The following is a 27,685-nucleotide window of genomic DNA, read 5'->3' as shown; positions in this document are numbered from 1 at the left end:
CGCTGGTACTGGAGCTCGATATAGCGAACTTCCCCGTCAAGAGATGTCTGATTGATGGAGGCAGTTCTGCGAACATCATATTATGGGAAGCTTTCACCCAGTTGAACATAGACCACGGAGAATTAGCAAGGGTAAACTATCCCGTTATCGGATTCTCTGGAGCCAGCGTCTACCCCGAGGGCAGTATCCGTTTACCGGTTCAAGTGGGTAGAGGAATATCAGCCAGGGACTTAATGGTAGATTTTTTGGTGATAAAGGTACCAGCAGCATACAACGTAATAATTGGTCGGCCGTTTATCCATGACGCGCAGGCAGTGGTGTCTACCTATCATTTGACTATGATATATCTCTCGAATCTGGAAAGAACGGAAAGAGTACATAGCAGCCAAGAGACTGCCAGATCTTGTTATCTGACAGCTATAAAGGCACCAGGAAGGATGGTGCCGAAAACCATCCTCGCCCGAGAAGCAAACATGCCAGCTAAAAGAAAGAGAGGGGATCTCAGTATGGAAAATTTTGATGAAAGCCCTGCTTGCATCCCAAGGCCGGCTGCAGATGGAGAAACGCGAGAAATTGAGTTGATAGAAGGAGTTCCGGAGAAAACGGTACGAATAGGTGCTGACATGGAAACAGATCAGCAGATCAATCTTATCGGCCTACTGCGAGAACATGCAGATGTGTTCGCCTTCTCTGCAGATGAAATGCCTGGTATCAGCCCAGACATTATAGTGCATCGTCTAAATGTGGACAAGTCAGTCAGGCCGGTAAAGCAAAAGAAGAGAAATTTCTCCAATGAAAAAAACATTGCAATAAGAGAGGAAGTGGAAAAGTTGCTGGAAGCAGGGTTCATAGAAGTTTGTGACTACCCCGAATGGATGGCCAACGTGGTCATGGTAAAAAAGTCAAATGGCAGTTGGCGAATGTGCGTGGATTTTACCAACCTGAATGGGGCAAGCCCCAAGGACTGCTATCCGTTGCCACGAATAGATAGACTGGTAGATTCGACCAGTGGCCATGCTCTGTTGAGTTTCCTGGATGCCTTCTCAGGGTATCACCAAATCAGTTTGTGTAAGGCCGATAGAAAGAAGGCTGCCTTCATCACAGATACGGGGGTTTACAGTTACAAAGCTATGCCATTTGGGTTGAAAAATGCAGGAGAAACTTACCAGAAGCTAGTGGATAGGGTATTTGCTTCTCAGAAAGGGAGAAACATAGAAGTATATGTGGATGACTCGATAGTTAAAAGCCGATTGGCCAGCGACCACATTGATGATTTGAGAGAAACCTTCGAAACACTGAGGAAGTTTAGGATGAAGTTAAACCCCAAGAAATGTGTATTCGGGGTCCGATCAGGAAAGTTCTTGGGTTTCCTAGTAAGCGAAAGGGGAATTGATGCCAACCCAGATAAGGTAGAAGCAATTATGAACCTACCAGAGCCCGGTTGCATAAAAGACGTGCAAAAGTTAACAGGAAGAATGGCTGCATTGACCCGGTTCATTAGCAAATCAGCAGATAAGTCGTTGCCTTTCTTCAACGTATTAAAACAAAACAAAAAATTCAAGTGGGGAGAAACATAAAAGAAGCTTTTGAGGCTGTAAAACGGCACCTGCAAGCCTTACCCACGATAGCCCGACCAGAGGAGGGAGACACGCTGCAGCTATACATATCTGCTTCTCAGCACACAGTAGCAGCGGTACTGATCAAAGAGAAGGATAAAGCACAGATACCAGTGTACTTTGTCAGCCACATCTTGCAAGAAGCAGAAACGAGATACTCTTTGATAGAAAAGTTGGGACTGGCAATGCTGATTGCAGCCAGAAAACCGAGACCCTACTTTGATGCACACGGAATTGAAGTCCTCACAAACTACCCACTGGAGAAAGCAATGCAAAAATGGACACATCAGGTAGACTCCTAAAATGGGCGATTGAATTGTCAGAATTTCACATGGAATATCGGCCCAGAACAGCTATAAAAGCCCAATCACTATCTGACTTCATAGTCGAAGCATCATATCAGGAGGAGGAAATAGAGGAAGGAAAATGGGAAGTATCAGTAGACGGCTCTGTTACCAAGTCAGGGGTAGGAGCGGGGTAATAATTACTTCACCAGAAGGAGACTAGTTCGAGTATGCTATTAAGTTCTCTTTCCAGGCGTCAAACAACGAGGCAGAATACGAAGCTGCAATTGCTGGTATACAGATTTGCATGACAGCTAGTGCTCGTAGGCTCATACTCACAACCGACTCACAGTTGGTAGCCAACCAGTTCTCAGGAGAGTATGAAACGAAGGAAGAATCCATGAAATGATACGCCGAAAAACTTAAACAGTCGGTGGCACAGTTGGAAAGTTTCGAAATAAGATTAGTGCCCTGATCGGAGAACATGTTGGCAGACTCCCTGTCAAAACTGGCCAGCTCAAGTATTCTGATCAAATCAGTAATGATGGAAGTCATGCATCGAAGGAGTACGGAGGTAGTGGGGAAAGAAGTCATGGTAATCACGAGCCAACCTGAATGGTATGACACTATGTGGACATACAAGAGAGATGGAACACTGCCTATAGAAAAACGGAGGCAAGAAGGCTGGCGAGGAACTCATGCTGGTTCATAATCATCAGAGGTCAACTCTACAAACGGGGTTTCAGTTTGCCTTTGTTACGGTGCATATCAGTGTATGAATCTGCACGGCTGATAGAAGAAATGCATGAGGGAATTTGTGGAAATCATCAGGAAGGAAAAACCCTTGCACTAGTATGCCAAAGGCAAGGATACTACTGGCCGACAATGTTAACAGACGCACAAGAATACGTCAAGAAATGTGAAAAATGTCAAGTTTTCTCGGCAGTCATCAATCGTCCTGCAAACGATCTTATGCCAATCCTAAATCCAATACCATTCGCCCAGTGGGGAATGGACATTCTGGGACCATTCACAACGGCATCTGGTGGAAGAAATTTTTTGATAGTGGCAGTCGATTATTTCACCAAATGGATAGAGGCAGAACCAGTGGCAAAGATAACGGCGAATCAGATCAAAAAGTTCATATGGAAAAATATAATCACAAGGTTTGGATCACCAATGGCAATCGTCATGGACCATGGGGTACAGTTTGATTGCTCGCCAGTGCAAAGTTTCTTGAGTCTGTACAAAGTAAAGTTTGCCTACTCTTCTGTTTGCCATCCTCAAAGTAATGGGCAGGCAGAAGCTGCCAACAAGCAGATATTGGCAGCAATGAGAAAGAAGCTGGATGACTATAAGGCTGGTTGGGCCGATATTGTTCCACAAATACTTTGGGGTAATAGAACCACTGTCATGGAAGCAACGGGAGAGAGCCCATTCCGTCTATGTTTCGGATCAGAAGCAGTGATACCGGCAGAAGTAGGATTACCCACATTCAGGATCCAGCATTATGAAGAAGATAAGAACGACCAATTGTTAAGGCAGGAGCTGGATTTCTTCCCAGAGATTAGACTCGGAGCAGAAATCAGGTCAGCGGCATACAAACAGCGTATCAGTAAGGCTTACAACAAGAGAGTAAAACACAGGCAGCTGGAACTAGGAGACCTGGTGTTACGAAGAACTGCAGCTACGGGCAAGGCAAAGGTTCAAGGAAAATTAACCCCAAACTGGGAGGAGCCATATCAGATATGGGAAGAAATCGTGCCAGGAGCATTTAGGCTGATGGACATGGGGGGAGTAGCATTGAAAAACTCGTGGAACGCCAGCGTCCTTAGAAAATTCTATGTATAAAAACACCGACTGTAATCGGTGAAGGAAATAGTGCCCTTGGTCCAAGTATGCATTCAATGTTAAGTCTAATAAATGCGGTTCAGTATTAATTAACAAGTTAATAATTCAGTGAGATCAAGTGAGCTGAATGCCTAACTAGAGGCCGCTTCAGTTCAAGTGGAGTTAATGATATTAATCCACAGCTTACTCTTGACTGAACCCGTAGGGTCACACAAATAGTACGTAAACGGATCAAGTATTAAATGGCATTAAATACTCCATCTGTGGATATTCGGAATCGACGGATCTTGGTTTCAGTGGGAGCTGAGATCGTCACAAGCAAGAAATGAATACTCCGGAAACGATGATATTGCCGGAAACGGAAATATAGATCGTATCGGAAATATAAATATTATCCAAGTCGTAGATGTTGCCGGAAACGGAAACATGGTACGTATCGGAAATGGAAATATTGCCAGAATCGGAAATGGAAATATTGCCAGAATCGGAAATATTGCCGGAAACGGAAATATTGTCAGAATCGGAAATATTATCGGAATCGGAAAATAATTCCGGAATCGGAAATATTAAATATTGTTCGTATCGGAAATGAATTCCGAAACCAGGAATTTAATTGGAAGCGTATCGTACGAATAAGCATCGGACGAGGCCTGCCGGACGAAGGCCCAACACGAAGTCGGGCCATCGCCCAGCAAGCCAAACGCGCGCCACACGCCCAGCCAAGGCAGCGCCCAGGCCCACCGCAAGGCAGGCCCAGCGCGCGCCAAAGCCACGGCTGTGTGGGCCTCGTGGCGTGGGCTGCTGCTCGCACGCACGCGCATAGGCGACCCTCGTGGCTGCCGTGCGTGTGTGTGTTTGTGTTCATGCACGATTCCTAAAGTTATTAGGATTTGGTATATGATTAAATTCCTATTCCTAAAAGGATAAATTAATTAATTAGAGTTCTTATAGGGTTCTAAGTTTAAATAATTCGTATCCTACTAGGATTCCAATTCCCTTTCCATACCTCTATAAATAAGAGCCTAGGGTCATAATTTATAGACACAATTGAAGTATTCAAAGGGTAAGTTTTTGAAAGAAAAATCAGCCATACACTTGCAAACACAATAGCCGAAATTCCTAGTAACCTTAAGGGCGATTCTAGTTGGTCTAACTTGAGGCGGATCCGGACGTACTGTGGACTATCTATGGAGGGACGACATTTGGAGTCCTAAAGACTTGTTCTTGTTCGGTTCGGGCGCAGCTAGGGAGGGCACGCTACAAAGTGTATGCTCCTAAATTATGCTAAATGATTATGTGTAAATAATATGTTTCCTGGCATTAAGGTTTTTCGGCATGATTTATGTTTTGTCATATGTATCATAACCTAACAGTGGTATCCCGAGCCTCTTATTATTTTCATAATCTAAATTGCATGAACATGGTTAAAAATTACAAATTTGTAAAGAATTAAAAGGGGTGATTAATTTTCGTAATTGTTAATTAATTGCAAATTGCGTTTATTTAATTATATGTACGCAGTTTTTCGGCAGTTTCTTCGTTACTCATCCAAATCGAGTGATTTTTGTGTCAATTCCGCATGTAAAAGGCATTCTAAAATTTTGACAAAAATAATAATTTTCGGCCGAACCCAGAATTCCCAAATTCAAAGCCCAACTATGACTTTTCAGAGGTTTTAGTTTTTCGTACGCAAAAGTTTGTAAATTTAAGATGTTAAACTAAGTATTTGCGATTCTTGTTGATAAATCTTGAATTTTTGATTGACCTACAGTATATGTTTAACAAGTTTGAATGCCTAGCCTTGTTAACTATACAACCTAATTCGTAATTATGATTAATTTGTTGAAATTCGAATAATTTAGAATTAATTTGATTTTCATAATTAATTAATAGTTTAATTAGGTATCTATGATTAAAATCCACCATAAAAATTGTTAATTTATGTTAAATTTTTAATTTTTATGACATAGATTTGAATCCATGTTAATCGGAAATTAATTGATTAATAAATTTTCGATTTTTCGCCCTAAAATTATGAAATTAATATATATTATTAATTTGTCATTAATTTTGAATTAAACATTTTAAATTTTTATGCAATCGCTCATAAAACTTGCACGCACAAAGCAATGGAAGTTACGTGTTACCCTTAAGGGGTGTTGTATAGTGCGGGCATGCGACGACGAGCAAGGGAGCTCGTCGCCCATGCGGTACGAATGCAACGAGCAAGGCGATGGCGCGCGAGCACAAGGCAGCAGCCCTGCCTTGTGTCGAGCGCTGTGCGCATGTGGGGGATGGGCGAGCAGCGATGGCACGGTACAAGCAGAGGCGCGCGCGCGAGGGCGAGAGCTGGTCGCCCAGCGATCGCAGCTCAGCGCGCCAACACGCGTTGCCTCGAGCGCATGCTTGCGCGAGCAAGCGAGCGAGCACATCGTTGCTGCATGGGTGGATGGGCGAAGGAGCAAGGCGAGCGAGAATGGCAGGCGCGCGCGCGAGGGCAGCGAGTGGTGCCTCGCGGCACGAGCGCTGCCTCGCCCAGCCTCGCCAAGCAACTGCTGCGATACGAAGCAGCGAGCGATGCTGCGCGCAAGCGTGGCTCGGCTTGCAGCGTTTGCGCGTGGCAGCTGCTCGAGCCTTTCCGTGCGATCACTCGTGAAGGGCGATGATGCCTCGAGGACTCGACGGGGCATGGGCGCAAGCCCATGGCCTCGTCTTGACCCGATTGATGCGCTTTGAATTTAATTTTTGATTTTCAGTTCGGAAACGATTTTAATTAATTTTAAAATTTCGAAATTTAAATTGTTTTCTTGGATTTTAATTTTGAATATTATAATTATTATAAATTTTATTTATACTAATTATTTTACTAAAATTAAATCTTGAATTAATTTAAATTCGTTTAATTCAAACTGAAATAAATTAAATTAATGGATTCGATTATAAATTTTTATAAGCTTTAAATTTTAATTAAATTTGTATGTTTCTGGTTAGACTAGAAATACATTTTTATGTTTAAAATTAGTAAAGCATATGAATTTATTGTTTTAAGTGGGAGCATTTTTAGTCATAAACTCTTGATTAGGTCTACAAATCCCTTAAGGTTAAACAACTTGATTAGAATTAATAAGGACTGAATAATTGGTAGATTATTGGTGCCCTTAATTAATTGCTGCAAATATTTATGTGATGCATAATGTGTTTTACTAACCAGCTATGTGGGCCATTCATGATAATGAATGGGTGAATGGTATATATTGTATATGTACTGTTTTGCAGGTTATGAAGTGACTAGTATGGCCCAAATAGGATAGAAAACATGGTCTGCGTACCATTAATTTGAATGTAATTGGTCTAAAGTACCAAAATTGTTTTTCAATTCAAATATGGTCTGCGTACCATCAAATAGTTGTAATTAGTTTAATTATAGCTTATCCTATTTGAAGAAAATGGCGCCTCCCACGGTGAAATTCAAGACGAAGTTACCATTTTCGAGACGGACTTTGAAGTTGAAGCTTCAAGATGAAGTCGGGCCATACTAGATCACATTTATCTTATGCATGTTTTAAGTTATTTATTGCTTTTAAATATGTCTTAAATATGCATGAGATCAAAGCTTGATTATGTTGCATGATTAAGGATTTTAGTTCACTTAAAATCTAACCAACATAGTAAGAGCCTTAAGTTCCAAACTTAAAAAAAATTGAGTTAAAAGGTGCCATGCAAAAATAAACACTTGATTGGATATCCTTTACATCAATCTAGTAATAGTTTTCGCTCAGTGAGGTGTTACTTATTGGTCCTAAAGGGGCAAGGTACACAAATAATTGTGAGTACATGTTAGTTTTGGTGAAACTCAACGATATAAGTAAGGAGTCCTTTTATGTCGTGGCAAAATCGATAAGTTCTTAGACGTACCTATCAACCAAGAGTAGTTTCTAGACTATTAGCAAAATGCTTTTGCTTACCTAAAAGATTTTAGAATTGAGTCTAAATACATAATGTGCTTAATTCTTCAATGGAATTTAGGGTTTTGGAATCATTTTATTCACACCTGCCGGAACACATAACTTGAATAAAATGCTTAATGAACATTGAATTATGCATGTATGCTAGAATTTAAGTTTATTAAGAAAAACTGTGAATGGTTATTTATTTGTTTATTCTTTTCAATTGTAGTTTTAATTATGGCAAACAGCAATTCATTCAACATTCGATCAATTCTCGAAAAGGAGAAGTTGAGCGGGAAAAACTTCCTTGACTGGCAAAGGAACTTGCAAATAGTTCTTATGCAGGAAGAAAAGGAGTATGTCCTGGAAGAGGCGATGCCCGAAGCCGCAGGCGAAGGGGTCACTCAGGCAGCCCTCAATCGTTGGATTGATGCCAACAAGGATGTGAAATGTCTAATGCTTGCAACCATGAGTGCAGATCTACAGAAAACGTTCATCAACTCAGATGCTTTCACGATCATCAGTGAGTTAAATAACATGTTCCAAGATCTGGCTCGGGTCGAAAGATTCGAGACTCATAGGCAAATTCTTGAGACCAAGCTCAAGAAAGGCGAGCCCGTAAGTCCACATGTTCTCAAAATGATTGGACTCATTGAGAATATGAGTTGGCTGGATCAGCAATTCTCTCAGGAAATGGCTGTAGACACCATCCTCCATTCTCTTCATAACGGGTATGATCAGTTCAAACTGAACTACAGTATGAATAGTCTGGACAAAACGCTCACTGAGCTTCACGGTATGCTGAAGACCGCTGAAAAGACGCTCAAAAGTGATAAGCAAGATGTGCTTAGGGTGCGTGGGGGCAAGTTCAAGAAATCTGGAAAGAAGAGGAATGCTAAAAAAAGGTGGCAACAAGGCCAGCCCAACTAAGCAAACTGGCGCCAAGTCTGAAAAGAGGAAGGTGAGTCAACCCACTTCTGAATCCGAATGCTTCTACTGCAAGAAAAAGGGGCATTGGAAGAGAGATTGCTTGAAGCTAAAGGAAGATCAGAAGAACGGAACAGTTGTTCCATCTTCAGGTATTTTCGTTATAGACTGTATACTTGCTATTTCAACTTCTTGGGTATTAGATACAGGTTGTGGCTCACACTTATGTTCCAATCCACAGGGACTAAGAAGAAGTAGAAAGTTAAGCAAGGGTGAAGTCGACCTACGAGTGGGAAATGGAGCACGAATTGCTGCATTAGCTGTAGGATCTTATTATTTGTCGTTGCCCTCTGGGCTAGTTTTGGAACTGGAAGAGTGTTTCCATGTTCCAAGTCTTACTAAAAACATCATTTCTGTTTCTTGCTTAGATGCTAAGGGATTTTCCTTTGTATAAAAGACAATAGTTGTTCGTTTTATTTTAAAGAGATGTTTTATGGATCTGCTAGATTAGTCAATGGACTTTATTTATTAGATCACGACAAACAAGTTTATAACATAAATACCAAAAAGGCCAAAAAGGATGATTCGGATCTCACCTATCTGTGGCATTGTCGATTAGGCCATATTAACTTGAAACGCATGGAAAGACTTCAAAAAGAAGGAATTCTAGAACCATTTGACTTAGAGGATTATGGTAAGTGCGAATCATGTTTACTTGGCAAAATGACAAAGCAACCTTTCTCTAAAGTTGGAGAAAGAGAAATTGAACTATCGGGTTTAATCCATACAGATGTATGTGGACCAATGAGTACAAATGCTAGGGGTGGTTTCAGCTACTTTATCACTTTCACTGATGACTTCAGTAGATATCGTTATGTCTACCTAATGAAGCATAAGTCTGAATCCTTTGACAAATTCAAGGAATTTCAGAGTGAAGTAGAGAATCAATTAGGCAAGAAGATTAAAGCACTGCGGTCTGATAGAGGCGGTGAATATCTGAGCTATGAATTTGATGACCATCTGAAAGAATGTGGAATTCTAACAGAATTGACTCCTCCTGGAACACCACAATGGAACGGTGTGTCGGAACGGAGGAACAGAACCTTGCTAGACATGGTTAGGTCAATGATAGGTCAGGCCGAACTTCCAATAGAATTTTGGGGACATGCACTAAATATAGCTGCACTCACTATAAATAGAGCTCCGTCTAAAGCTGTTGAAAAGACTCCATATGAGTTATGGTTTGGAAAGCCTCCAAATGTGTCTTTTCTTAAGATTTGGGGATGTGAAGTATACGTCAAACGATTAATTTCAGACAAACTTCATCCAAAATCTGACAAATGTATCTTTGTGGGCTATCCAAAGGAAACAAAGGGGTATTACTTCTACAATACATATGAGAACAAGGTGTTTGTTACTCGAGATGGTATCTTTTTGGAAAAGAATCACATTTCCAAAATGACAAGTGGGAGAAAAGTAGACCTCGAAGAAATTCGAGTCGAAAAACAAACTCTAGAGAATGCTCAAGATGACATTCAAGATGAAACTCAGAGATCTTTAGAAGTATCTGGTGAGAATCATGGTCAATCTAGAGATGTAACCCCGCGTAGATCGCAGAGATATAGATCTCAACCGGAAAGGTACTTAGGTATTTTGACGAACGAGAGCTATGACATTCTATTACTTGAAAGTGATGAACCTGCGACTTACAAACAAGCTATGACGAGCCCTAGCTCCAAGCAATGGCATGAAACCATGCAATCTGAATTAGACTCCATGTCTGAAAACCAAGTATAGGATTTGGTCGATTTGCCAGATGGCTACCAAGCCATTGGAAGCAAATGGATTTTCAAACTGAAAAAGGACAAGGATGGGAAACTTGAAGTTTTCAAAGCTAGATTGGTTGCAAAAGGTTACAGGCAAGTCCACGGTGTGGATTACGATGAAACCTTTTCACCAGTTGCAATGCTAAAGTCTATTCGGATAATGTTAGCAATCGCTGCATATTACGATTACGAAATATGGCAGATGGATGTCAAAACCGCTTTCTTAAACGGTGTTTTAACAGAAACTGTGTTTATGACACAGCCTGAAGGTTTTGAGGATCCAAAGAATGCTAAAAAGGTATGCAAGCTAAAGAAATCAATCTACGGATTGAAGCAGGCATGCAGGAGCTGGAATATACGTTTTGATGAAGCAGTCAGTGACTTTGGTTTCATCAAGAACGCAGACGAATCTTGTGTATACAAGAAGGTCAGTGGGAGCAAAATTGCTTTCCTAGTATTATATGTCGATGACATATTACTTATCGGAAATGACATTCCTATGTTGAACTCTGTCAAGATTTGGCTTGGGAAATGTTTTTCGATGAAGGATCTAGAAGAAGCACAGTACATATTGGGCATCAAGATTTACAGAGATAGATCTAAAAAGATGTTTGGACTTAGTCAAAGCACTTATATCAATAAAGTACTAGATAGGTTCAAGATGGCAGACTCCAAGAGAGGCTACCTACCCATGTCTCATGGAATGACTCTAAGCAAGACTCAGTGCCCAAAAACACTTGATGAGCGTAGACGAATGAATGGGATTCCATATGCATCATTGATTGGTTCAATAATGTATGCTATGATATGTACACGCTCGGATGTTGCGTACGCACTCAGTGCTACGAGCATATACCAGTCAGACCCAGGAAAGGCACATTGGACTGCTGCCAAGAACATTCTGAAGTACCTGAAAAGGCACAAAGATGACTTCCTGGTCTATGGTGGAGATGATGAATTAATTGTTAAAGGCTATACGAACGCAAGTTTCCAAACCGACAAAGATGATTTCAGATCACAGTCTGGGTTTGTCTTCTGCCTCAACGGAGGTGCAGTAAGCTGGAAAAGTGCTAAGAAAAGCACCATTGCGGATTCTACAACTGAAGCGGAGTACATTGCTGCACATGAAGCAGCAAAGGAAGCTATATGGCTAAGGAAGTTCATAGGTGAACTTGGTGTAGTCCCCTCCATTAAAGGACCAATAGCCCTGTATTGTGATAATAACAGAGCTATTGCACAGGCAAAGGAGCCTAGACACCACCAAAGAGTCAAGCATGTACTTCGTAGATTTCACCTTCTACGAGAGTTCGTTGAAAGAAAAGAAGTCGAGATAAGCAAGATTGGAACTGATGACAACATATCAGATCCATTGACTAAACCTCTGCCGCAGGCGAAGCACAACTCGCACACTGCAGCTATGGGAATCAAGCAAATTGGAGAATGGCTTTGATGTCCTTATTTAATGTTTTGAAGTTTTAGAGTTTAATTCTTGGAATTTTTGTCATTAAACACCTTAAAAAAACCAACTTTTGTAATTAAACACCTTAATTAATTTAAATTATATATAAACACCTTAAAAAATACAAAATTTAGAATTCAACACCGGTTGACGGTTTCCGTTAGAAAAAACGGAGGTGGGGCCCACACTTCATATACCCATCCAACTTTAGTTTCCTTCCACGATTCTTAGTTTATTTTCGTCCTCTTGTTCTAATTTCTCCCCCCTGCGCTTCTTACTCTCCTGTTTCAACATCTCCAAAAAATAATTGCCTTCAAGTTCCTGAAATTGAAAGAGGGATTACGTTTCTAATCAATCAAGGGAAGAAAGAGAATAATCAAGCTACTGTCAGGTATGAATTAAGAGTATTTAGTTATTAATTTCTTATGAATATTGATAATTTAGAAATTGAAATTGAAATTGAGGTGTTATTCAGTGAAAATTAAACGACTTTTTCTGTATAATTCTTTCGAATTTATGATTTATAATGCTTGAGTTGCTGAAATCCTATTGTAATTGGTGAAATAACCCCTAATTTGAGTTAGTGAAAAATTAGGGTTCATATGAAAATCGAATTGGGGATTTTGTGAATGTTAGTTGGTTTGTCAAATTAAGCTTATTGAGTGGTAATTACCTTGATTATCACCTAATACATACCGTTTTATTTGACAATTGTAGGGAATATGCAATTCATAAGTTCATCTGAAAGAGAAAAGATGCTAGTTACTCACGGTTTAATCACAGGGGTCAGTTCCCCTTTAACTCAACTCTTTGAGTTTCTGTGTAAATTATCATTATTGTATATTACTTTACTTGCACAATTATATTCTATTATGATTTTCGATCCCTGTTTTTCTTTTGCACTTCAGTGTTAGTGATAGGACATGATTGTGCTCACAAGTCCTTTCAAAGAATAAGCTAGTTGAAGACATTGTTGGGACTCTTACCTTTATGCCATTTATATATTCTTACATTTATGCCATTTACATATCCTTATGAACCATAGTCAATGATTATGATTTTGTCTGGTTGTTACTCAAAAACAATACTACTATAATAGTTTTTGGAAGCCTATTAGCTCAATGGTAGAGCAATGTGCGATTGCACATTGATGTAGGTTCGAATCCTACATAGGTTGTAAAAGAAAAACCTATTGTGTCTCAACGACATAACTAACAAAGTCAACATGAGTAAGAAATGGTTAGCAGTTTTGGCTTTTGTTACTTAGCAGGTCTTCTTGAGTTCAGCTACAAACTCCTGTGACAGCTGATAATAATAGTCACTGGTTCGTGATCGTCTGTTAAGAATCAGCAAAGGCTCTTCCATATGACGACAATCTCCCATTGCTTGGACTCTAGAAGCTGCATCAGAATGTACAACCTATCTACTAAACAAGATACTAAACCTAGAAGAATTGTGCACAAGCCTCAAATCATCTCAAATGCAAGAGAATGCCTGCATAACTCCTAGTGGAGAATGCCTGTTCATAACTCCTAGTGGAGAATGTCTGTGCATAACTCCTGGTGCAGAATACCTGTAAAGCCTGTGCAGAATACAGATGCACCATTCTCCTATAAAGCATATAACTCCTATAAAGCCTATAACTCCTATAAAGCCTGTGCAGAATGCAGATGCACCATTCTCTTTCAGCTACTACCTTGCAGTCAACATATGCATACAAAATATACCAAAGCCAAAGATACAGTAAAGTGCCAACCTTCTGCTAGACTACACTCCTCCTACATCTTACAGAGTAATTGAACGCAGTAACTAATGTATACTGATGATGCAGTCATGCAGCAGACCAGAATTACAGGGAACAACACAAATAGAAAAATGCCCCAAATAAAGACTTCCATAATTGGATTAATTAATATAAAATGCCTCTTAAATAGGCACTTACATCGTAGTTCAAATATCGTAAGTTGTGTTAAATAGACACTTACAACCGGACACCAAAATAAGTTGTTCACAAAAAATCCTAAGTTTTTGCAAACAAGTCTTACAAAAGAGAAACTTGTTGAATCATAATGATTCCAATGTACACAAATTAGAACCTAATCACCGAGTCAGGTTGTTTTTCCTAGAAACTGACAACTTTTTGCGGGAAGGTGCAGTGCTTGTGGAAGCTTGGCTCCATGAAGGTGTTGTTTCTTCTGTTGGTTGGGTTTGATTCCTTTCTTGAGGAAATGTCCTATTTGCAATGCTATTAGGGCCTGCCCTTGCTGAAGCCTTTCATAAATGAAAGCAAGTTATCGGTTAAGGTGTAAAACAAAACAACAGTGCACACAAAATATAATAGAATTGCACTAACCTTTCTCGCATTTCTCTCTTCCCTTTTCTTCCTCTACGTACAAACTCATGGTGTTTGTAGTGGAGGTCTGCCTGCAGATTTTGTGGCTGCTTCCCCCTTCATTGTTGTTGGTTGGAGCCCACAAGTTTTGGCATAATGCCCAAATCCAGCACATTTTTTGCATTGATTCTTCCTTTTTAGTTTCTTAGGTTGCTGATCACCTCCATGTGAAGTACCCTCTCCCTTTTCAAGCTTCCTCTTTGTGGATTTGGGTCTTCTAGGTTGTACTTTGTAGGCTGTTGGGTGTGGCTCTCTCAAATTCATCTTTTCCCAATGTTTAGGTCCAGGCATAGGCTTAATATGAGCTTCATAAGCTAACCGATAGGTGGAGGTGAAGTAATAAGGGTGAACAAACAACTCGGGGTCAACTCTTTTGTCTAAAATACATGCAAAGGCATGTACACAAGGTATTCCAGTTAGCTCCCATTGATAACAACTACAAGTCTTTTCATCCAAGTCTACAACAACCTGATCATCCTTCAACTGCACCTCATAAGTGTCCCCTCTTGATGCAACTACTTTACAAGACCTAGCCGTTTTTTCCAATCCATCGAACACTGTGCTCACATAAGGGACTAACTTCCCTTGCATTTTCTGGCCAGATTCCCATTTCTCCTGGTTTCTTTTCATCATGTATCTTCTCATCCACTCCATTTGGGTAATAATAGGTTTATCCCTAGCTTCTTTAATAACAGCGTTGAAAGTCTCGCACACATTGTTCAACAACATGTTGGACTTGCAATTAGGGGTAAAAGCATGTCTAGACCAATGTTTCGGGGGGATATCGTCAAGGTAATAATATGCATCTTCTGATAAGAATTTGATGCACTCCATTGCTACCTCAAAGTCAAGCTGATCATACAACGTATATACTAAGTTAGACATGACAACAAGAACAAAACTAAGGTATTCGAAAGCAGTTGTTGATGTTACTAAAAATAAACTCCAGTTGGTGGTCAAAACAGAAGAAAAACAGTAGAATAAAAGCAGCATTAGAATCACACAAAAGAAACAGTAGAATAAAAACAGAAGAATGTCAAAAGAAGTAGAATCACACACACAAAAAAACAGTAGAATAAAAACAGAAGAAAAACAAAAAAAACAGGAAAACTAACCAAAGTAGTAGCCCTAGCTGCACTCCAAAAAAACTCCTTGAAAGTTGACCCACAATATTGAAGCTTAAAGTTAGCCCAAATATGCCTCACACAATATCTTGTCTCGGCCTTCGGAACCACTTCTTTGAAAGCTTCCAACAGACCCTTACACATTTACACAAAAATTACAGATTCATCAACAAATTTGTAACATAACACACACATAACAGCAGCATACAAAGTAAAAAAAATACCTTTTGTCGTTCAGACATAAATGTGAATCCAGCACCTTTATCAGTTCCTAAGTCCATCATTAGAATGTCCAAAAACCAAACCCAAGTCTCCTTGTTCTCAATCTCAACTGTGGCCCATGCAAATGGAAACAAGTTGTTATTTCCGTCCTTGTCAACTGCCACAAGGATTTGACCCGGGTGTGCCCCTTTAAGGTGGCATCCATCCACACCTATGAGAGGCCTACAACCTCTTACAAACCCATCTCTAAGAGGACCAAGGCTGACGAACATCCTCATAAATAATGGTGGTTCTGGTTGCTCAACACCATCAACTAAAACGATACAACGACTATCAGGGTTGTATTTCCAAACGGCCTTCCCATAATCCCATTCCCTAGCATATTGCTCGCTTGCACTACCATAAATGGTGAGCTTTGCCCTTCCTCTAGCTAGCCATGCTAGAGTGTAGCTAATCTGAATCCCGGTATATTTCAAAACCTTCTCCTGGAAGTCAGAGATTTTCATTCCAGGTTGGCTTCTCCAATCCTCCAAATACCTTTCAGATAGGTATTCTGCCGTCACCATTGAATTAATCTTGGACCTCATACAGCGATGCTGTAGAATAAGAGACTTAATCTGCCATGTTTGTTGATTCCGCAACCTCTTAGCATGAACCTTAAATTTGCACTTCATATATCCCTCGTCACAAGTACACTTAGGCATTTTACTTCTCTTATGATCCCACACACACCCGCATCTATTCTTGCAAAAAGTGGTTATCCTATCACCGTCATTGTGTAAAAAATAAGACTCGTACCTATTCTCTATTGCATGATTTCTTAGAGCTTTCCTAAGAACACTAACAGATGTGAATTTCAGTTTTTCAGCTAACTTCACGGGCTTTGTAAAATCAGCAACTGAATTAAACCATGGACTCTTGTCCTCGTCTTCGTCAGATCCTTCCAAACTCTTAAGCTCATCAGAATCTCCTTCGATTTCTTCTTGAATCTGTACTTCCTTGCAGCCTAGGTCTTCATCAAGTTGCTGGTTTTTTTTCTGGTTTTTGTTACCCTCGTCATCAATAACAAAGCTATCTTTCACCTCATTTAGAATGTCTTGCTTCGATTGCATAAACCATTGTTCTTCATCATCATAATAGCCCTCCTCTTCACCTAATTCCCAATCTATTTCAAGATTGCTGAACTCCGTACTTGAGGAACCAAATCCACTTTCCTCATCCCTAAATAACACCTTTTTTGCTTTACTTTTCCCTTCTCCCTCACCCACCTCCTTCACCTTTTCTTTTCCCTTCCCCTTTGAACTTCCTTTTCTAGCAACTGATTTCACCCTAGGAGTTTTCAGTGGTGTAGCAAAGTTGTCATTCAACCTAGGGCTCCTTCTATGTGGTGGACTAATGGATTGACTCAATGTAGGGCACGTCCCATGTTCTAGGTGTTGTTTTAGATTATTTTGGGTACGGTTTTTCTGTTTTGTTTGGGTATGTGGTGGTAGTACTTTTAATGGTGAAGGGTATGTCTCACTAGTGCAATACAATTCAAGATGCCCCTCTTTATTTTCTGTCTCTAAAAACCCCTACACTTCATCCCAGTTTACTACCTCCCTCTTACCCGTAGTAAAAGTCAGACCCTTTTTCTTATACCAAATGTTAAACTTCCTAGGCACCGACACATTATACTTCACAAACCCGTGAATAACTGCTTCCCTAAGATATTGAACACACATTTCTGAAATTTTAGCTTTCTTTTTCCAATAATACCACCCACCATCATACACAATTAACTCCCTGTTCTTGAATTTTTTAGGTTTAAACCCACCCCCTAACCTAATCAGAATATCAATATAACCATGTTCTTCACTCTCCATCCTGTTGAAAAACGTAAAGAAAACAAGAAAAATTTCAATAATCAAAGTAAAAACACTCAAATAAATCATATTCAAGAACTAACCCTATATCAGATAGTGTAAAATAACACCAGTTTAACAATAAGCATAAATAATCAAAAATAAATTAAGAGATTAATTAATCAATTATTGATTATCCCAATTACTGCCAACTTAATTTATTATTAATTGCACAATCACACACACATTGCCCCAATTATCAGAATATAGGGTTTAAAGATTCTCCTTGAAACTGACAAAATTAACATCAACACGGCAACTACTTTTAACAATTATGGACCAAAAAGATGCAAAAGTTCATTAAAGTACCTTATCTAGACAGAAAACACAAAATTTATGGTCCCCTCATTGATGGAGATGATGATGCCTCCCATACCTTGTTGGTCCACCAGCTTCAATGATTTTGAAGTTGAATTTCCACAATAGAAAAAGGCAATCTTTGAATTTTGCTTTGAATTAGATCGAAAATAAAAAATAATTGTGGGTGAGAATTGATTGAGAAGCAGAGGCAGTACACACAACTGGGATCAGGGGAAGGGAAGAAATAAGAAGCGGGAAACTATGGAATATAGGTTAAAGTTGGATGGGTATATGAAGTGTGGGCCCCACCTCCGTTTTTTTCTAACGGAAACCGTCAACCGGTGTTGAATTCTAAATTTTGTATTTTTTAAGGTGTTTATATATAATTTAAATTAAGTAAGGTGTTTAATTACAAAAGTTGATTTTTTTAAGGTGTTTAATAACAAAAAATCCTTAATTCTTTGTAAAACATTATTGGTTAATCATTCACAATAAATGAATAGAATTCATTTTTCCATTTAATTTGTGGTTTATTAAATGATGAGTCCCTTCAAATTTGACGATATATTCAAGATAAAATGTCAGGACCAGTCCTGTGACTAAATAATGTCTATCAAGTGAACTTGAATGTCAAAAGTTGAAAATGGTCCCTGGTCGGAGTTTTCTATAAAGATGGACGCATAGAAAACGTTAGACGACTAGAATGCAAAATGACTAGTAGTTCTGTTTCTTGAACTATGTGGACATGGCAATGTCATAATCATTTGCATAGATACTTACTTTGGGAAGACTAGTATCGGACAGACCTATGAAACTTTACTGTAAGAGATGAAAATCTGTCATAAGTAAATTTCATTAAAATTATTAGACACTAAATCCTCAATACCTGGGTGATTTGAGATTACTTGTTTGAGAACTGCTTACTTTGACGTTGACCAACCGTCGCACTATAAAAGGAGGCTATAAAGGCAACGCTCAGGTAATCACCTATCAAACGAAGTCTAATCTCAAGATCGCAAGATTGGGATTGTCCTCCCATAAACCAGGATGAGATGCTTAAAAATTGTACAAGGCCACTCGGAGAGCTAGAAACTGTAAAATGCATGGCCATGCTCGGATGAATCATAGGCTATGATTATCTGTTTATTTGATGAGTTGAACTCTGAAACCGAGAAACACCTCTGGACATAATAAGGATGACAACTCTTACCTTATGTTCAAGAGCAAGCATCGAGCGACAAAGGAATTAGGTAATGCACACTTGTCCCTAAGGACAAGTGGGAGACTGAAGGAAATAGTGCCCTTGGTCCAAGTATGCATTCAATGTTAAGTCTAATAAATGCGGTTCAGTATTAATTAACAAGTTAATAATTCAGTGAGATCAAGTGAGCTGAATGCCTAGCTAGAGGCCGCTTCAGTTCAAGTGGAATTAATGATATTAATCCACAGCTTACTCTTGACTGAACCCGTAGGGTCACACAAATAGTACGTAAACGGATCAAGTATTTAATGGCATTAAATACTCCATCTATGGATATTCGGAATCGACGGATCTTGGTTTCAGTGGGAGCTGAGATCGTCACAAGCAAGAAATGAATACTCCGGAAACGATGATATTGCCGGAAACGGAAATATGGATCGTATCGGAAATATAAATATTATCCAAGTCGTAGATGTTGCCGAAAACGGAAACATGGTACGTATCGGAAAATATTATCGGAAATGGAAATATTGCCAGAATCGGAAATATTGCCGGAAACGGAAATATTGTCAGAATCGGAAATATTATCGGAATCGGAAAATAATTCCGGAATCGGAAATATTAAATATTGTTCGTATCGGAAATGAATTCCGAAACCGGGAATTTAATCGGAAGCGTATCGTACGAATAAGCATCGGACGAGGCCTGCCGGACGAAGGCCCAACACGAAGCCGGGCCATCGCCCAGCAAGCCAAACGCGCGCCACACGCCCAGCCAAGGCAGCGCCCAGGCCCACCGCAAGGGAGGCCCAGCGCGCGCCAAGGCCACGGCTGTGTGGGCCTCGTGGCGTTGGCTGCTGCTCGCACGCACGCGCATGGGCGGCCCTCGTGGATGCCGTGCGTGTGTGTGTTTGTGTTCATGCACGATTCCTAAAGTTATTAGGATTTGGTATATGATTAAATTCCTATTCCTAAAAGGATAAATTAATTAATTAGAGTTCTTATAGGGTTCTAAGTTTAAATAATTCGTATCCTACTAGGATTCCAATTCCCTTTCCATACCTCTATAAATAAGAGCCTAGGGTCATAATTTATAGACACAATTGAAGTATTCAAAGGGTAAGTTTTTGAAAGAAAAATCAGCCATACACTTGCAAACACAATAGCCGAAATTCCTAGTAACCTTAAGGGCGATTCTAGTTGGTCTAACTTGAGGCGGATCAGGACGTACTGTGGACTATCTACGGAGGGACGACATTTGGAGTCCTAAAGACTTGTTCTTGTTCGGTTCGGGCGCAGCTAGGGAGGGCACGCTACAAAGTGTATGCTCCTAAATTATGCTAAATGATTATGTGTAAATAATATGTTTCCTGACATTAAGGTTTTTCCGCATGATTTATGTTTTGTCATATGTATCATAACCTAACAATCGGTAACCCAAAAGGCCGTTTGAGCCAGGCCTGTTATGGTCCATGAAATCAAATGAAATCGAGGAATTATAAGTCAACTAATCAAACCCTTAAAGTAGGTCAGCAAGGCTACTACCAGCTTGCTGACTCGGGGTGATGTATAAGCAAATAATTGGATTCAAACCCTTAAAGTAAGTCAGCAAGGCTACTACAAGCTTGCTGACTCGGGGTGATACGAATCAAACCCTTAAAGTAGGTCAGCAAGGCTACTACCAGCTTGCTGACTCGGGGTGATGTATAAGCAAATAATTGGATTCAAACCCTTAAAGTAGGTCAGCAAGGCTACTACAAGCTTGCTGACTCGGGGTGATACGAATCAAACCCTTAAAGTAGGTCAGCAAGGCTACTACCAGCTTGCTGACTCGGGGTGATGTATAAGCAAATAATTGGATTCAAACCCTTAAAGTAGGTCAGCAAGGCTACTACAAGCTTGCTGACTCGGGGTGATACGAATCAAACCCTTAAAGTAGGTCAACAAAGCTACTACCAGCTTGCTGACTCGGGGTGATGTATAAGCAAATAATTGGATTCAAACCCTTAAAGTAGGTCAGCAAGGCTACTACAAGCTTGCTGACTCGGGGTGATACGAATCAAACCCTTAAAGTAGGTCAGCAAGGCTACTACCAGCTTGCTGACTCGGGGTGATGTATAAGAAAATAATTGGATTCAAACCCTTAAAGTAGGTCAGCAAGGCTACTACCCGCTTGCTGACTCGGGGTGATGTATAAGCAAATAATTGGATTCAAACCCTTAAAGTAGGTCAGCAAGGCTACTACAAGCTTGCTGACTCGGGGTGATACGAATCAAACCCTTAAAGTAGGTCAGCAAGGCTACTACCAGCTTGCTGACTCGGGGTGATGTATAAGCAAAAAACAGACTCAAACCCTTAAAGTAGGTCAGCAAGGCTACTACCAGCTTGCTGACTCGGGGTGATGTATAAGCAAAAAATAGACTCAAACCCTTAAAGTAGGTCAGCAAGGCTACTACCAGCTTGCTGACTCGGGGTTATGTATAAGCAAAAAACAGACTCAAAGCCTTAAAGTAAGTCAGTACAATAATGGCAAATATAAATAGAAGAATAAAACAAACAACACAATAATATAATCATAAAACACCATCTGATAATATAAATTCGACAGCCAACACCAAAACTAACATTCGTTAGCTGTTAAAACGGCACAAGGTAAAGTACTCTTTACCAAATAAAAGTTTACAAAAACAAGCTTAAAATGTTTCAAGGCAAAAGGTGCCACAAACAGCTGATACCAAAAATGCGTTTAAAAAGAAGCTAGTCATGAAAAGCAACAACGCCAGATGAACCGCAGGATGATACCGGTGATGACTGCCCGCATCTTCAACCTTGTGAATGATCCGTCTGGTTGGTAATGGAAGACAGCATGGCAGGATCCAGATAATCTTCTTCCTTCAGTTCGATTGGAGGGAGAGTCAAGGGATCAGCATTCTGAATAATCTCTTCAAGAACGATTTGTGTCTCCCAACCAGTCGGATCCTTATGCTTCTGCTCCACCAGAAAGGCATACTCAATATCCTGGCAGTCCTCTTTTGTCAGACCAATACCATGCACACCACAGCGATGAGCCGCAAACCAGCCGCCGTTATGGCTATCAGTAATGCGCTTGCTATAAGTCTTTGAACGAGTAAAACGCAAGGCACCATCTCGAGCTCCGGTTTTGTAGACAACCTTGGCCTTCTCATCTGCCTCCTGCAATTTCTCAGACAGCTCTTTGTTTTTAATCTCCTCTGCAGCCAGCTTGTTCGCAACATTCTCCAGCTCTTTGTTGCGTCGTTTCACCCTTTCCAGCTCAGATGATTTCTGATCCAGGTCACGTTTGGAATCATCCACCTGCTTATCCAAATCAGCCTGCCTCTTCTGGAGGGCCTCATTCTGCTCCTGGTAGCAGAGGTACAATTTCACAAGCTCCACTGCAGAGTTGCACGCCTACGAAAGACAATTCTTTAAAAACAACAAAGATACAAAACAAAAAGAGCAAAGCATACCATAAAAGTAACACCGACTGCATACCTTGAGCAAATCGTTCATATGTTGGGCAGCCGACGCGTCGATCTCAGCGGCAGGGTTGTCGCGAGGAGTGGCCAAATTCTTCAAAGCCCTCCAACCCATACAACCACCTCCTTTGCAGTCATCAGTAAGCACTGACTCGCCACGAAGAAGGTCAATCTCGGGTTTCCAAGGTTCGTCAGGCTCATCAGGAGGAACCTCAAAATACTTCATCTTCCTGGGAGTCAGACATACCAGAGTTTTCTCAATCCACTCCCCAGGACGAAAAAAAACCCCCATATTCAAGCCAGAGCTGGTACCAGCACTCTGACTAGGACGAAAAAACCCAGAGGAGGTATGAAGAATTGGATGAGGCAACTGAGGGGGAGTCTTTTGGCCCATACCAGCAGCATCAGTATCATTCACTTCCTGCTCCTGATTCTGACGACCCGGAGTCATCAGATCTACAATCATCACATCAGCCTGATCTTTAGTCTCTATGTTACCAGCAGCATCATCTCCTTGGCCAGCAATATTGACTTCCGCAACCAACTCAATGTTCTCAGGAGTTTTCTCTCGAGACTTTTCAGAAGCAGGTTGGGCAGACTCGTTAGGGCGAGACCGAGTCGAGCGATTGAAAAGCTGACTGCGTTCACGGGGACGCCTACCAATAAGAGTCGCGCCGCGACCACAGTCCAAACTTTTGAAACCACCAGCCATTTCAGAAATACCGGCAGCGTGAGTCGTACCAAAAGTTTATGGAGGAATGATTTCAACGGTCCAACCACCAGTAGACACGACAGCCGGTTCGCGAATAGTAAGAGGTTTATGAAGGGAACTTAGCTTTTTTGTTCTCTTGACAGGAGACTCACTAGCAGGCTCCTCCCGAGATAAACCGCGTTTTTTGTTCGCCTTAGTTGCGTAGCTGGATGTAGTAGAAAACACGCCTTTCGGATTCGGAGGGTTATTGGTAGTAGGACGACCGTCTTTGCCCAATCCAAGAATACCGAAATCAAGAGTGTGCAGACCTGGTAAGAAGCACAAATAAATGTTCAAACACAGACAATAAAAATACACACCATACAGCAAAGCATACTTAAACAAATTAAAAGGGGGATATAGCTATCAGCCCCACGACCATACCAAGAGTATGGGTGTGGCACAAGCCGACTGCAGACAACGGCCTATTTGCCAGAATATACTTGGCGGGAGGCAACCAATATTTAGGAACAGTCACAGACTTCTGCAAACCAGTATCAACATGTAAGCAAGATACAAACTGTTGCGCCCTTTTCTCCCTGAAACCCAGCTCCCGAATAGGGTAATGGTTCATATGAGGACGGGGGATGTGAAAGCGAGTCTGAATGGGGAAGTCAGATGGCACTCTTAACCAGTAGAACTTTTTCTCCCAATCTTTACAACTCGGCAACTTGGGGTTGACAATCATTTTGCTTGCCTTGGTGTAAAAAGACCACCATCCAGACTTCTTTTTATATCTCTTCAACCAAATCAACCGCCTAAACAGATTAATGGTTTGGGGCCATTGCTAAAAGGACAACAACCAGGTAAAGGCCACCACATTCCTCACTACCTGAGGCGTTACTTGCGCCAAACATACGTTCCAAGCCCGAAATACTTTCACTATAAGGGGATGCAGAGGAAATCGGAGGCCAAAATCAATATGATGGGCATACAAACCGATATGACCAGGAGGGCAATTCATCATCACACTCCCCTCTGCAGGAACCACAAGACGATACCCTTTGGGCAGCTTCAGATACTCTTTGGCCCATCGCTGATGGTTGTCTTTGATAACCCTATCACGAAAAGATTTGAGTAGCTTAACTTTACCAACAGCACTGTCAGCAGGAGGAGGGCATTCAACCCTAAACCTCGTCTCCTCTGTATCAGAGTCCGGCTCCACATCCAAATATCCCTCCCTCACAACCTGCTGGCATAGAGAGGTGACATCCTCACCATCATCCCACAATAGGGCAATATCGTCATCAGACTCCAAAATCGAATCCCCTATATCCTCCTCCTCTTCCCCATCACTACCAGCATAATCATCAGCATTGTTGGCACGACTGCTAACCTCTCCAGCATCCATTTGGCGGCTCCCACCAGCCACATTCTCCAAATGGGCACCCCTTACGGCATCCTGATTAAAAGACACAACAACATTGCCAAAGTTAGTGCTGTAATCCCCATGTCCCTTACCGGCAAGGTCCATAAATTGCGTCCAAGATTGAAGTTCGTAGTCAAGGGCAATTGAGGGAGTATCCACTGCCGGGATTGTTTCGAAATTATCAAGTAAATTTAAATCACGACGAATATCAGCTTGTACCTGTTTACGCACATGAGCCTGTAATTCCTTGGAAGCTTCCGCGTAGGACGGTTCAAAGTAATCGGAGGTAGACGGTTTATCATCATCCTCAAAATTGACGTCCTCAGAAACGTACGCAAGGTCAGCATCATCATACCCAGCCCCACTCAACTCATTCTCACTATCTCGCTCACTCGACATTATACCTAAATACAAATTTATGCGAAGGGAGGAAATAAAAAAGAAATAAGACTATACCTTCTAGCACAGCAGGAAATTAGCAGCCCAGAACCGAGAAAGAGCACTCCCACAAACCCCACAGTCAGCAAGCAAAGCAGCGGCGGAGAAAAATTCGCAAGAACAAGGAGAAGTTTTGAGAAGGAGAGAGAAAAGTTTGAAGAGAAGAATGAAAAAATTTGACAATTAAGGAAACGAAAGTTAAATAGTCAAAAGTCAAAAAAACGGGTGATTTGACGGTTAAAAGAAGTTGAAAAGACAGGACAAATCTCAACCGTCGAAATAAAGCGATGAAGCGACACCCGTCGCAAGGCATGCAGATGCATTACACGTGGAATAAATTTAAGCGGTACAAATTCAAAAAACTTTCCAAAGTCTCAAGGGGGCTAGCCAGCATCCAAAGTCTCAAGGGGGCTAGTCAGCATCCAAAGTCTCAAGGGGGCTAGCCAGCATCCAAAGTCTCAAGGGGGCTAGTCAGCATCCAAAGTCTCAAGTGGGCTAGTCAGCATCCAAAGTCTCAAGGGGGTTAGTCAGCATCCGAAGTCCCAAGGGCATAACACCCTAAGGATCATATCGGTAAGGGGGAGCATGGTTCCTTATTTATTTGATCTGCTTATTTTTCCGCGAAAAATGCAGGTGGTATTCATTATGAGGGGGCTAGTCAGCATTTAAAAACATAATCAACGCACCAACACATTTCGCGAAAAAAACGCGCAGTTTTGGGGGCTAGTTGTAGGGAAAGAACTATTTTCAGAGCAAGCACATCAGTCAAGACGGATATGCTCACTCTGAGGGGGCTAGTTGTACGGGTGTGCTACCAGCAGGCTGGTAACACCCCCAACCAATTAAGGATACTGGCCAATAATCCTTACCGGCAGCTATGAATCCTTACCAGCATCTCCAGAAGGCCGGTAGGGAGGCGGCACGTGATCAATCAAGAAGTCAACGGGTCGCTATCAATCGGGTAGGACCCAACTATCCGTACACCCGACCCACGCCTATATATATGGGCTTCATTTATTACAAAAGGTACGCAATCACAATCATTTTCACTAAACCTAAAATACTTATTACTTACCATATCTGACTTTAGCATCGGAGGGGATCCTCGAATCACCCTCGAGGCTAGTTCATCTTTGTTACATGTGCAGGATATCATCAGGATAACATCACCACACAATCAGCAAGACCTCTCCAACCGTTCCCAATCCTTACCGGAACACTTAGCATCCCACTTCTTGAGTTCATCATCACCACTACCACCAGCAGCAGTAGCAGTAGAAGCGTCAACATGCTTCTTACAGTATTCAATCACTTTTACCAGGATCGCGCTCGTCACATTCGGCACAGGGATCACGTTGTTAGCGCAATCATCTTCGCTCATGTGCTTGATTGTCTGACATTGTAGTGCAACATTCTCGTCCATGATGAATTCCTCGTGGTCAGATGATTTCAAGATCACCTTCTTTGATGATGCAGCGGATGATGATGAAGATTCCATTGATGTAGTTTATTTCAAAACAGAGAAAACGGCAACAACAAAAGGAAAACGAAACCCTAATTTTGATTTGTGATCGATCGAAAGAAAAACGGGAGAGAATAACTTTGAAGCTCTAATTGTGATTGTGTTTCACGGATCAATGCTATGACTATATTTATAGGCCAGGATATAATGAGACACCGACCTAATTGTTATTGAATTAGGAAACGAACATAATTGGTAAATATGTTAATTAGGAATCTTTTTTTTTTGAAGGTATGTTAATTAGGAATCTAAACGTAATAGGTAAAGTTTTAGCCTAGACCTGTAAGGAAATTAATATTTTGCGTATATTATTTTTAATTATCTTATATCTACGTAACATATAATACGTTATCGTCTGAATTTTGGCTTTGTCCTTTTAAAACTCACTCGATCAACCTTTCGATCGCTAATTCACCGAGCTCTATCAATTTAACGTAATACTACTTGTAATATTAACTTTGAACTATGCCACCATTCATAACTGCACAAAGAAAGATCAACAGTATGACAGAAAATCCTCCCAACCAAGAACCCTCCCAAGAGGAACGAGACCTGCTCAATCGATCCACCAAGAAACCTAAACGGAAAATCACACACCTTATTTTTAACAATGAACACACCAATCAGCCAACCAAAGCACCACAACAACCTGCTGTAGCCCCTGCAGGCAATCAAACCCCTACCCCCCATAATACTAGGTCCTTCAGAGATATGGTCATCGCTGACCAACATACCAACCTGCACAATCTAGATGAGGGGGAAGAAGACATGTCAGACGATGATGAACCACCAGAAGGCATGGAGGACGACCCTAGATGCCCTATCATTTTGCTCACAAAAGAGGAAAAACAAAGGATTCGCAGACCTTGGAAACATACCCTGATCATTAAGATGTTTGATGCCAAAATTGGATACATGTCATTGATGAAGCGACTGAAAAAGAAATGGGAACTACATGGTGGGTTAGTACTAACAGATATTGGACATGAATACTTCATAGCAAGATTCTCCAATGTTGGTGATTACAACCATGTCCTCACCCAAGGCCCGTGGATG

General features: G+C 41.0%; 1 protein-coding gene across 1 annotated transcript in view; it reads right to left on the bottom strand.

The window, feature by feature from the left end:
• Positions 1–26,605, bottom strand: part of LOC130471349 (SKP1-like protein 1A) — a 29,285-nt gene extending 2,680 nt beyond the window's left edge. Inside the window, exons 1-2 of the mRNA XM_056841409.1 lie at positions 26,328–26,605; positions 8,455–8,482 (exon numbers count right to left, since the gene is read on the bottom strand). Coding sequence (XP_056697387.1) covers positions 8,455–8,482; positions 26,328–26,605 — 306 coding nt within the window. The remainder of the gene's footprint in view (positions 1–8,454; positions 8,483–26,327) is intronic.
• Between the last annotated feature and the right edge of the window lie 1,080 nt (positions 26,606–27,685).

This window comes from Spinacia oleracea, chromosome 4, assembly GCF_020520425.1.
Source record: "Spinacia oleracea cultivar Varoflay chromosome 4, BTI_SOV_V1, whole genome shotgun sequence".
In the NCBI taxonomy this organism is placed as follows: Eukaryota; Viridiplantae; Streptophyta; class Magnoliopsida; order Caryophyllales; family Amaranthaceae; genus Spinacia; species Spinacia oleracea.
This window is presented reverse-complemented; position numbering and strand designations above follow the sequence as displayed.